The 13,247-nt window shown below is 43.1% G+C and overlaps 1 protein-coding gene across 2 annotated transcripts in view; it reads left to right on the top strand.

Annotated features, from left to right (window-relative positions):
• PERP (p53 apoptosis effector related to PMP22) overlaps window positions 1-13,247 on the top strand; it is a 67,875-nt gene that overhangs the window by 18,961 nt on the left and 35,667 nt on the right. The window contains exon 1 of one of the 2 annotated variants that reach the window (XM_078649341.1): window positions 6,734-6,971. The exons of the other annotated variant lie outside the window; for it this stretch is intronic. Within the exon in view, the coding sequence (XP_078505467.1) occupies window positions 6,773-6,971 (199 nt within the window). The 5' untranslated portion in view covers window positions 6,734-6,772. Of the gene's footprint in view, window positions 1-6,733; window positions 6,972-13,247 lie in introns of those variants that run through there. 2 annotated transcript variants of the gene reach the window in all.

Raw genomic sequence — 13,247 nt, 5'->3', positions numbered from 1 at the left:
ACCTCTGCATCAGGGTCTGCGCTCTAACCATTGAGCCACGCTTCTCCACTATACAAGTATACTGTTTGTTTTTGTCTATTAATTCTGTCCTGGTAAAATGTTTTGAAACTTTGTTCTGCTTCTCATACCCATTTTTAGATGGCCTATTTTTTTGTTGAATTTTCTTTTTTTACGGAGTTTAATATAGTGCGAACTTGACCCGAAGGTATCTGGTATCCGAGCGCTTTACACGAGCACCAGTTGCGTTACATAAGGAGACATTCATTTTTGTTAGGTACGGAGAGATTAAGTACATTGCCCATAATCACAGGATGTTGCGCGCCCTTGCTGAGACTCAACCCTAGTTCCCCAGATTTCAGGTCGACCGCCCTAGCAGTTAGGCCAACTCCTCTCCCTCTCCTCTTCCTTTCTTCGTCCCCTGATTTGCATAGTAATATTTTGAACACAAACCTGTTCAGAAATCAACAGACCATCTAAATATAATGAACATTTTTGTGCACCCTAATCGTGCTGCGATGTTGTGTGGATTTCACAGTCGAGCTTTACTTGGGCATACATAGACTAGCCTTGTGTGTTTGGACACTGTTTACGCACTGACAACCGCGCGCCGCAGGACCTGGCGGCTTCTTGCAGGGTCGGTGCCCAGACCCTTCTTAAGTTTTTGCAGATTTTCCAGTGCAACATTCCAGCATATTTTTGGCTCCGCATCGGAACTTGTGCTCTCAAAGGGAAAGTGTAAAGCTCAGTGTGGGAGAGAAGGCACGTGATCTCAAGTCTCACTTATTGCGAGTAAGGTTCACGCATTTTGAGTGCGAGTTCAATGCTTCCTCGCAGAACGGCTAATGTTAGTTACACCTGGTCCGAGGGGCTGGAACTGAACCGTAAATGTGACTCTCTTTAGAGCTTCCCTGTGTGGTGAGCTGCTTTTGAGTGATGAAGTACCAGTGCTTGAAATTGACATACAGGGGTGACGGTACCGTGTCCCAGAGTACTTTGGTGCTGCTGAAAAGGGCGAGTACTCTCCCATTGAAAGTATAGGAGCAGTGAGAAGTGCCAGCTAGAGCTATCCTGAACAATACATAATGCTACATTACACTTGACCAATTTAAGGGAGATGGAAGCTCTACATCATTAGATATGTTTGATTATATGGTATGATACATGCAGCAGCATCTAACTGGGCCTCCTTCCCTGAGGAGCCACCAGAATTCTTCCCGCTCACCCAACTCATTCAAAAACCGAAACCGAGAAGTAGAGTTCCCACACTATGCTCACTGTATGCGGAACTCTGCACAATCCCGGATCACAGAGCCTTGGATAAATGGCGGGCAGGCATAGCGCTTGACATAAACTTAGACTTGTGGGATTATTATTACAACCAACCTAAGCGGATATTTCTAAACTATAGACACAAGCTGATCCTTGTTGCATTTATTAATAGATCATTCTGCTCCACACTCAATTTATATAGAATTGATTCGGGTAAAAATATGCAATGCTCTAGGTGTCTGTGTGACCCTGCTGGGTTTTATCACTTGGCCTGGGAATGTTCAGCAATCCGAAATTACTGAGGCAAAGTATTCCACTCCATAGACGAAATAGTTAAACCCTTTATAGGATGTGCCCAGCTCATAGCACTGTTTTGGAGGCGTAGCTGTAAGGAGGATTTTGAGTGGAAATGTTGCCGATGTGCTACTTGGATGGTGGAATTTCAAACACCAGATATGGACATTGAAAAAGTGTTCCCAAAGTAGGGACAAGCTGTCTGTCTTCACATGTCTACTCTCCCTAATATGCTATGCTTACGGGTGTTTCTCAGCAAGGCATGGGTGATGTACTTGCCCAGAGGCTGGCGTTGGCTGGGTTTATGGTGACGATATGCCCATACTTTAATTTAACAAAAACAGTTCCCCCAACTTTTTGGTAAAAAAACTGCGGTCTCGGAACGGACAATGCCAACTGGTTAGATGCTTTAGCTGTGGAGCCAACAGTGAAACATAGAACTAAAGAAGACACAAACCTTTTTGCCAGGATACCATCTACCTGAAAGAAATATAAATGTGTGTAACTGGTCACTTGAAGACTCGTGATGAGAAAAATGTATTCTGTTTGAGAAGTAACGTAAGCGTGTTACCAACTGAGTTCTGGAGCTTGTGCTTTTAATGGACACTTAAAAAAATTGTTCTAGGTACGTCTGACTGCATATTACTAAAACTTATATTTTGAAAGCACTTCTTTATCTTAAAACGAAATCTTTCTGCGCATTTTGCAACAGCCTCTTATATACTGGGTGCAATGCAATTTTAAAATAATGACTTCCATATTCAGTACTTTCTATCACAGGATGGGACCTCGTAGCACTAAAAACACGTAAGACACAATTTCCCGCTACACCAACCCGGATTCAGTTCTGTGGTTCTCTACACACACACACACACACACACACACACACAAATCTGTAGTGATCACATTAACCAATAGAGGTTTCCTACAGCATAGTGCATGTTACACTGATTAGTTTAACCTTTTCTTTTCATTTTCACTCAAGATGTCTGTTATTTTATATGCAGTTGCGTGAAACTGAAATACCAACATAAGTTATAAGATCATTTTTTCTTCATAACCACATCTTTGACCCCGCCACCACACTCATTGACCCCCCTCCCCATTGCATCCGGGATCACAGCCCCCATACTTTTTAAAAAATTTTTTTGACCGCTATACTGACCTATTTGTGAATGTCGACTAGGCATTGCCACTCTAGTTTAGGTGTTTAATCTGCCATCTTTTTTGTTGTTACATTTGCGCATTGGCGGATTTTGTTGCACTGTGTTTCCACAAACAGGATGTTGATAGATCAGAGAATAGAATGGTTGTACTGCTAGAGATGCACATGGTGACTCTTTCCTTGCCCATCATTTTCATTACCCCCGCTGTTCCTATGAGGGTGTAAATTCTTCTAGAAATAATCCAGCATAGATAATCCTAAATCTATGGTTTTAAGGACTCTGTAGTCTTTGCTTGCCTTTAGAGGGAACCTCCAAAACTTTGTGTTTCAAAAATGCACAATGTTTCTTCTTCCTTAACCTCCTGCTCAACTACACTAATATAATTTTAAAAGTGGGGAATGCCAACTCCCATATCTGAGGAATTTATATCCTTGTCTGTATTTCTATTTCAGAAATTGTGATTTTAAAATACTGGACGCTGTAACATTTTCGTTTTTTGGGAAGGCAAACAGAGGGAAATATTCATGTGTTCGATTAAAAAGTTTAAATTCGTTTAGTTCTCACATTCTGCTTATTCGTCTGGATGAACCCTACTTGCTAACCTGGATTGATGCCAATTCGTCACCTCAATGTTTCTTTACAAATATTTGAATGAGGCATACAACCCAAGAAAATGAAGATAAAAGAATCTTATAACTAGTTCATTTTCATTTTTATGGCGTTTTATTTTCAAAATGGAGACAACCCTTTTTTGCAGAACTCATTGCAAATTCAGTTTTTGGAAAATACTTCACCCTGCACTAAGAACTATGCCATGCAGGATTCCATTGCATCGCTGTTATTCCTTTAGACCCTGTTAAACACAACAGCATAGGTGCACCACAACATTTGACATTTGGTTTCCAATTGCAATAAATCACGGAGAATAAAGTTCCTCAGTTTGATTTATTTATTTCAAAAGGCGAAGCACCATACAGCCGACGCGTTTCGTCCCAACAGTGGGACTTCTTCAGGGCTTCTGTTATTGGGGAGAAACTTCAAATGGAGGTAAGATATGAAGTTCTGACGTAATGGCACCGCAAGAGATGGACAAAGCTTGTCTCATTAGATTAGGGACAAGAGTTCCAAGCGTGTCTGGTAGATATATCCGTTAAATTTCAAGAGTATTTTGTGGTATCTGAATTACAAGACTGCGACGTCTCGAATCTAAACTGATAATTAAATAAAAAAAACAAAAGCCCTGTGGGATTGAATGGGGACGATGAGATGTACGTACATCTCTAAATGGAAAAACTGTTGTGACTTAGGACAATACAAGCAAAAGGCTTTTTGGTAAAACTTTCTGGTGAAATGTGACAAATTTTTGGTTTCCAAAGAATGTATTCAGTATGTATTAAGCATAAGTAAATGTGGTAGATAAGCAGAATTTAGAAATATTTTGTGTTTCCAAAGACCTAGGATTTGAAGGATAACACGATGTTGGGGCATCTCTTTGAATATGGCACTCAGCCATTACTCAATCTTAATATGAGACATTTACTAAACATAATGTTTTGTCTCCTATATAAAATTTCTTCATAAATGTATGAATTCATTTCATGAATGTTAGAAATGTTGCCCCGACTAGCCCGTGTAACATTATAAATAATCCGAAGAACTTGGGAATTGTTTGATAAAAACGAAACTGCAAAATGCCTACAACACCCATAATGCATCGTAACTGGCCAGGTGGGAGGTTGTGTATAAAATTGCAAAACAAACAAGGGACTATTGTTTATATACCGTGATCAGGGACTGGAAAGTCCGAAACGCGTAGGGTGAGAGAAAACCTACTGAAAATAAAGCACTTAAACCATCTTTAAAGTGGTGCGCGGTGTCTTCTTTATTGAGGATTTTTGGAAAATATAGCGAGGCTGTCCCATTCCTCGCCGCCAGCGCCAGCCATTGAGCTCCCCCCGCCTGGGACATTTGTTTGAACGATATATATATATATATATATATATATATATATATATATATATATCTTTTTTAGCCACACATATACATTCAGAGTGTTCCATCATCCCTGTTCATTCATTTGCCTGTTCAGTTGCCATTTATATCTTGCTCTTGTCCACCACAGCATAAGGCAATGAATGGGTCATCCCCTAGCTTACCTCACTGTGAGTGGCAACGTTTTGCTTGTGTGTTTGCACATTGCCTAAAGCTGGTGGGTCAGGCTTGGTATTTAATTCGTATTTGTATTTTTACGATGATTTTTTTTAAATAAGTTTTTTTTACAATCATATGAATGCTACCTTAAGACTGCAGCACTTTATTACTTTTTATTGTGTTTAAACCTTTGAGGCATATTGAGTATGTCTGCATAAAAAGTGCGAGCTTGCCAATGTCAGACCTATTGGCTCTGCAGGGTATTCCTTGAGGAATGTGTCTTTTTAGAAATGGAGGAAGCTGGTTGCTTTCCTCTCCCCTATTGTTCCCCAAAGCCCATATTCCATGTTGTCTGGCACCTTTAACATATAGAATGGTTTCTGTTTTGTGATTAATTTGACATAAGGGGTGGTGCTTGACTCTGCTAGACACCTCATTCCGCTGGCAGTTTCTGGGAGTTTAGAGTTTGAACAAGGAAGGTGTCCCTTGGAGACAGGAGTTGCAACAAGGTGACTCAAGCAGGAATCATCACAGACATGTCAGTGAGCAACCTAGTGTGGCCCTCCCAATACCAGCTGAAACTTTACCTGAATCACACATTTTTACAGCTGGCTTCATAAACCGCGACTGTGCCTCCTTCCCTCAACGACACATCTCACACCCATCCTTTTACCCACATGAACTTCACTCCCGCCTTTTGGCTTTTCTATAAGACTCTTTTTTTTATCTGCTGAATTCGGGTTTCTATATGACTTATTGTTTTTTGGTGGGATTACATTCCCATGGTGTTGCCTGGATTAAGTATTTAATTACTATATTAATGCAATTACAAAGCAGTTCAATACAGTGCATTCCATAAAATCCCTATTCTGCTGTTAGGTTTAACAGTGCCCTTTAATTTAACATTCTGCATAATCTGAATTCATGAAAAGGGCACAATAAAGAACATCACCTGCAGGAGTGTAAATTCACACAAGAAAGACAAACCCTTACCCGAGGCCGAATAATTATGCGTATCCTGCAACTCTTGGAGAACCACCAGATGAACCTTATATGAGGCCTAGCTATGCTTGCGTGCTCCGCGGTGCCATACAGGAGGACTTGAAAGCATTCTTGACCACTGGAAATGTAGCCCTAAAACAAGGCCTAAACCTCCAGTACACGAGACCTTCAGACCTCTTACCTGATGCCTCAAGTCCATTAGATGGTGGCTAGTCAATTACATGGGGTCTGAAACTCTTAAAATGACTGTTAAGCAGCTGAAAACCATCATGATCTGCAAGGATCTGAAATTCGTTAAACACTGTGTGAAAGCTCCTGAACTGCCAACATTCAACACGTATATGCTAGGTCAACTGCATGTGATGGAATTCAATTAATTCGATCATGACTTCTTGACATGTTGCCTGAAATCAGTTGTGTTGACATAAATATAATCCTATATGCTTTATGGCCTGGACATTCTGAAATTTGGTTTAAAATTAATTATATGCAGCTACCTTACTTTCATTCTCGCACATCAAGAACTTGAGCAAAAATGTATTTCTTCTGCAAAAGAAAAATCCATTTAAATTGCTGGTTGTGGCACACCACATAGAGATATTTTTATCTTGGACAATGGCTGTTACACCCAGCCTGGTGGCAGGTAACTGTAGCATTCCATTGAAAAGTATGCATTTTCCTCTGATCTCATTCCCATAGTATGCAGGAATGGATCTGTGGTGTCGCCCAGCCACGCAATGCGTTGACTCATGTCGTCATCTGGGAGAGGTTACCTGCTTTGGGCTCTTGGTAGTTGACGAAGTCACCTCAGTCAGTGTCCTGGGACCGAGGCGCACATATCCCCAAATATACTTCTTCTTCTGGCTACCTTCTAGTCTGCCCGCCGCAAGATGATCCAGTGTGGTTTCTCCTACCCACGCTGCAAGTGGATCCTGCCACTGATGCTACTCTGCGCCCTTGCGTTCGACATCACTGCACTGCTGTGCAATGGCTGGGTGGAGACGGAGTCAAACCGCGAATATGCCTCTCTGTGGAAGAAGTGCACCAATTTCCAGGACTCCTGGACCTGCCAATCCATCTGGGACCTCGGTAAGAGCATTGCTGGAAAGAGGCCTCCTTGGCTGCTGCATTGCGCACTCCCAGTGATGGGCACCTGTCAAAATGGTGTACTGCACAGCTGGACTAGGTCCCTGCGTCTGCCGTCATGTACTACTACGTAAGACTAGAAGGCTCAGCTTAGGGGCATGGTGGGTTCCAAAGAACTATAAAATGCCCTGGATGAAGAACATTTTGATTCTCAAAAGGATGCCTTTCCTTTTTAAAGAGTGGCATTTTTGATTTGTGAATCATATGGGCAGAAAAACACACAAATTGCACATTTCATTTTCAGAATATAGAATGTCCTGATAATTAAGGGTTTCCTGGAGGCTGGTGAGCTCATCACTATGTTCGCAAGTGTCTGGCAGTTGTTTCTGGTGTTATCTGAGAACTTGTGGTAGCACCACACTTTAAAAAAAATCCCTGTTTATAGTGGACCCATTCTCTTCCCTGTCCCCTGCCTGGATACCTTTAGAGCATGTCAAGTCCATATCCTTCCTGTCAGAAATGCAACAATAGACGTCCTTGGGGAATTGAGAAGTCCTTGGTGTTCCCTCTCACTCATTGTTTCTTCTGCAGTCTGTTTAGCCTTCTGGCATGTGTAAGTCATTTGTAATTTATTTTCTAGTTTTTGTAGTCGATTTTTTGTACTACATTTAGAAAATTCATGGCTTAATGTTTCAAAGTAGACCATTAACAATAGCAAATGTGATATCAAACTCTTGTGAATTAATTATTATACAGATTCTTTGTTCGTTGTAAGAATAATGTACAGCTGAATAAGATATTAGTTTTAGTCTCACTTCTTTGGCAACATAATCCACAAATGCAGAAAATCTCGTTCAAGCTGCAATTGCGCATAGAGCGCACAAATATAAAACACATAACACTTTTTCTGCCTTCAGGATTATTAACAAGTCAAAATAGCACATAAAGGACTGCCAAAGACATAAGCATGACAATATTGAGCATAAAACGGCTTTCCGAGAAGATGAAGTCTTGCGCTCTTCATTAGTAAAGATCTTATAGCCTTCTTAAAGATGCTCAGTGCGAAGGAATGATCTTCTGACGTTGCAGCAGCTGTTCTGAAATGTTATTGGGTGCACAGTTGAAGTGAAGCTGCTAGCAAGACCGCAGGTCCTTTTGGGTTGTCTGTACAGATGTATTTACCATCTTGTTACTGGAGGATGTTATGTAAAATGGGCCCAGTGATCACTTCCCACAGGTGAGCCTTCAAGTCTCTTTAATAATTCCTCAAACCATTCCCTCTTGGGAAAACAAGATTTGAACTTTGTTTGATAGAACATTCTTCATTGTATAATGAGTCAGATTATGTAATCATGTGGTATATATTTACTGCTGAAGTTGTCCTTGCCAAGAATAGTGTTTGACATTTTGCATTGGTCCCATCCATGCTCTTGGCTTTTGTCTCATTCACTGTGCAAAAGCAAGCCAACTTCCTGCCATACCATATCTTTTCTTGGCCTAACCGTAGTAAATGTGACGTAAAAAGCCTCTTTGCCTGCATGAATTAGAAGCGGTGTTGCAAGCCTTGTTGGCCAGTTAAGTAAATCGGATAATTCTTCTGCCGGCTCTTGTTCACACTGGTACGGGTATAACAACCAAGTGCCCCCAAACAGGCAAAACTCTAGGATGAAAGTTTGAGGGAAAGTATCCTTCAGTGTCACAAGTCCATTCTTGCCACATTTACCGTCTTTACTCTCCCTTGCTTTATTTCTTCCAAACTGTAATCCCCCCAAAAACCCTCCATGGCATCCCATGGTAGTCTTTCCACATACCCTAACATCCAATCTCCCTGTCTTTTCTTTTGTGCCCTTGGTCTATAGAGCGAACTAGCATGCTGGTCCCACATTGGAGCCTTGGAAAACTGAAACAATGACACTGCATCCTCTAGTAACCAGAACATACGTAGTGGCCTACAGAAAGATCTAGATGAGAAAGTATTTGCCTTCGCTTGTGCTTGGGAAATCATTTGACGGCAACTCCAAATGTACTGGGTTAGCAAGGACTGCTCTTCCGTTCCATTTTGAATCACAAAGTCCTTAACCGGGTTACTAATACCTGCCGTGCTCCAGTGCAATCAAAAACATGTTAACTGGCAGATTAAGAAACCCCTCCTCAGTACCAGTAACTTCTAAGTTTGTCGTAATTGTATTGTAATTGCATTTATATAGTACTTACTACTCCCTGATGATAAAATTAAAATCAAGTCACAGAGCTGAAATGTAAACACCAGCCAGCTGATAGCTTGCATTCAAGTGTCACTCACCTAGAGGTTTAATTATCAGTCTGACGTGGTGCATGCGCCTTTAAGAAAAATGTAAGAACTTGCTGCCATCAAGGCTTGGATTCCCTGTGCAGAATAACAGACTTGTTTGTAAAAAAAAAAAAAAATGTGTTTTCAGTATTAGTGTCTGGTCTGCACTAGCTATTATCCATGATTTACAAAAGCAGGATAGATATCAGCGTCTTCCTCATCTGGATGTGATGGAGTACCTTATATTCACAAACTCTTTGCAACCAAAAATGTACTCTTTACAGGAAGAAAGTAAGTGTGAAGTTCTCACACTTTCCACATGATCGACCCCTTCAGGGCAGACCCACGGTATACATTCTGCTCTGTTTGCTGGTAAACCACCTCCCTTTGTAGAGTTTAGAGCTGCAGGAGTACCCTATGGCTAGCACCTGGAAAGCGTACAAGAGAACATTGTTATTATTGGAAGAACAGGATATTGGATGGTTTCTTGTTTCAACCCTCATTTTGAGCAAGTCATGTGATATGAGCCTTTTTTGTTCTTAAAATAAATACCAGATTTCAAGTGAACGCCTTCCAAAAAGCATCATTTTTTTGTCTTGTAGTTTCCTTTTGTCTTTTGCTTTTTAAAAAGCTGCAAAATTGACCCTTCTTTCCTTTTACTGACTTGTCTCTCTGCCTAGGTTAATGTCTCTTACCCATGGTGCTTTGTACTCCAGTGCTTAGTATAGCTGTGACAGGTTATTGCGATTTAGTTCTAGCTGTTGCGCCTTTAGACAAGGCCAGCACACTATAAAATACTCGAAAAATATAAATAATTGAAATTTAGGGCACAGGATATGTCTAATGTGGACATTGTGATTTTTCTTTGAGTTACCATGATGGTATTTCAAGAGTGCCTGCAGTGATCATGTTCCTTTATGTGTGAAATCAGCAACTCTCCCTAACCCTTTTACTCTCCCGATTGTTTTGGCGAGAAGACTTAAACCTTTCTACATGTGTTATGACTGCCTTGTACATTTTGGCAGACATTTGCCTCCTTCACAACTTCCATTGTATAGCTGGTTTTATAGTTAAATATCACATTGAAGTCCACATAGTATGCATGATTGCTTCATTTTCTTGTGTTTCCTCTGACGTTTTCATTCAAAGGCTCAAACCTCAGTTTTGTATTTCTTGTTACTTATGTAGTATGTAAACCTTGCTTCTTCAGTTGCAACTTTAGGTTGCTTACGATGGTTGTTCTTTGGTGGTTGGTGATCATATCGGTATCCGCTAGAATTTGTTTCATGCAAAAGTGTTGTTTTTTTCTAGAGCTTCCTACTGTTGATTTGGCTGATTATAGAGTGGTGGAAACGTTTCAAAATCTGGCTTCAGCCGAGGGACCCCTTTTTTTGGCATAGTGGAGAACTCATCTGTTAGTTGAACCGAATACATCTGGATTGGGAGATATTTAGGAAGGATGGTTGGTTGTGTGATCCATAAGAAATGGTGTATGTTACCATTCTCTAAGATTAGGTTGTTTGCAGTGGCGGCTGGTGACATTTGAACGTGGTGTGGCGGAAAATGATTTCTGCACTGTAGCTCACAAGCGCAGCGCGCATGCCCGAACACCCTTGAGAAAAAATGTGAACATCGAGTGGTTCATCACAGTACCCTCTGGTTCACCACTGCCACCCTCTGGTTCTTCACAGCACCTCTGGTTCATCACAGCACCCTCTGGTTCATCACTGCCACCCCCTGGTTCATCACTGTCGCCCTCTGGTTCATCACTGCCACCCTCTGGTTCATCACTGCCACCCTCTGGTTCATCACTGCCACCCTCTGGTTCATCACTGCCACCCTCTGGTTCATCACTGCCACCCTCTGGTTCATCACTGCCACCCTCTGGTTCATCACTGCCACCCTCTGGTTCATCACAGCACCCTCTGGCTCACCACTGCTTCACCATTGCCACCCTCTGGTTCATCACTGTCACCCTCTGGTTCACCATTGCCACCCTCTGGTTCTTTACTGCCACTCTCTGGTTCATCACAGCACCCTCTGGTTCATCACTGCCACTCTCTGGTTCATCACTGCCACCCTCTGGTTCATTACTGCCACCCTCTGGTTCACCACTGCCACCCTCTGGTTCACCACTGCCACCCTCTGGTTCACCACTGCCACCCTCTGGTTCACCACTGCCACCCTCTGGTTCACCACTGCCACCCTCTGGTTCATCACTGCCACCCTCTGGTTCATCACAGCACCTCTGGTTCATCACAGCACCTCTGGTTCATCACAGCACCCTCTGATTCACCACTGCCACCCTCTGGGTCACCACTGCCACCCTCTGGTTCACCACTGCCACCTCTGGTTCATCACTGCCACCCTCTGGTTCATCACTGCCACCCTCTGGTTCATCACTGCCACCCTCTGGTTCATCACTGCCACCCTCTGGTTCACCACTGCCACCCTCTGGTTCATCACTGCCACCCTCTGGTTCATCACTGCCACCCTCTGGTTCATCACTGCCACCCTCGGGTTCATCACTGCCACCCTCGGGTTCATCACTGCCACCCTCTGGTTCATCACTGCCACCCTCTGGTTCATCACAGCACCCTCTGGTTCACCACTGCCACCCCCTGGTTCACCACTGCCACCCCCTGGTTCACCACTGTCACCCCCTGGTTCACCACTGTCACCCCCTGGTTCACCACTGTCACCCCCTGGTTCACCACTGTCACCCTCTGGTTCATCACTGCCACTCTCTGGTTTATCACTGCCACCCTCTAGTTCATTACTGCCACCCTCTGGTTCATCACTGTCACCCTCTAGTTCATCACTGCCACCCTCTGGTTCATGTCCCAAGGGGTTCAACTCTGGCACAATTATGTCCACTGATGACATACTGGCACAGTAATGGTCAATCTTGGCATATATAGGGCATCCTTGGGTGAACCATAGCATAAGGGTCGCACGGCTATCCTCATCAGAGCATGAGCACGCGGGGCTAATTGTGGCCTTTATGTCACATAACAGTGGCTGTCATTAGAATATTAACGTCCGTGACTGACACTGTGTGGTGTTTATGCACGAGGGTAGGCACCCGCTGCACACTTGTGGCGCTGGTACAATGTTGACATCCTTGGCACGTCCTGGTAACACCTGTTCTGACGGCGCAGAATCAGACAATGTGATGCAATTGTCTATGGAAATTGAAAGCTGACATTTGGGGGAAAATAGATGAAATCGGATTTTTGAAACAAAAATGTACTTTTCTTTAGAAAAAGGAAAGATTTTTTTTGTGCGTTCACCAAAAATGGAAAGTGCATAGTGGATAGAGCACGTGTATTTTGAGAATCTGTCATGCTGGTGTTTGAAAACAGAATGATAAATGAGCAATCCCCATTTACAGCTCCTCTTTGAAGGGTAGTTGGGGGGGATTTACAGCTGCTCGTGTTTCCTCTGTGCCAGGGGGCACTTGCTGCTGTCGTTGTTATTGCCTTGGTTGTGTGGGCGCATCCTATCCCCGCCCCATTAGGAGACCGGGGGCTGCGGCATGAGGCAACCCCCGGTCTCCCAAGGGGGAGGCTAGTGCGCATGTCCGCGCCGGGCAGGAAAATGACCTGTCCGAAAGAGGACACGGCACTAGCGTGTCTGCACAGCCCCGCCTCCCCCTTTTCCTGATGGTTTCTGGTCCGGCACAGTAACCGGCCGGCCAGAAACTCGTTCCTGAATGTGTGATTTAGGCACACATTGGCAGTCCGGATGGCGGCGGTGTGCATTGGGAGGGCAACGCCCCAATGGACGCACCGCCGCTGGTGTTGAAGGAGTGAGGTTGTCTTGTCCAAGTATGAGTGTTGGATTTGTTATTGTGAGTGTGCAAGGCAGCTGCTGATATAGGTGCAGAAGAACTGACTCCCTTTTGGTCTTCAGTTCTACCAGTTTGAAAAGAATATGCTTTAATTTTTGTCTAGAATGAAAAATAGCCCGAAGCTTGAGAGCTAGGA

This window comes from Lissotriton helveticus, chromosome 6 (assembly GCF_964261635.1).
Source record: "Lissotriton helveticus chromosome 6, aLisHel1.1, whole genome shotgun sequence".
Taxonomy (NCBI): domain Eukaryota; kingdom Metazoa; phylum Chordata; class Amphibia; order Caudata; family Salamandridae; genus Lissotriton; species Lissotriton helveticus.
The sequence above is the reverse complement of the archived record's forward strand: the minus strand, read 5'-3'. Positions and strand labels throughout refer to the sequence as shown.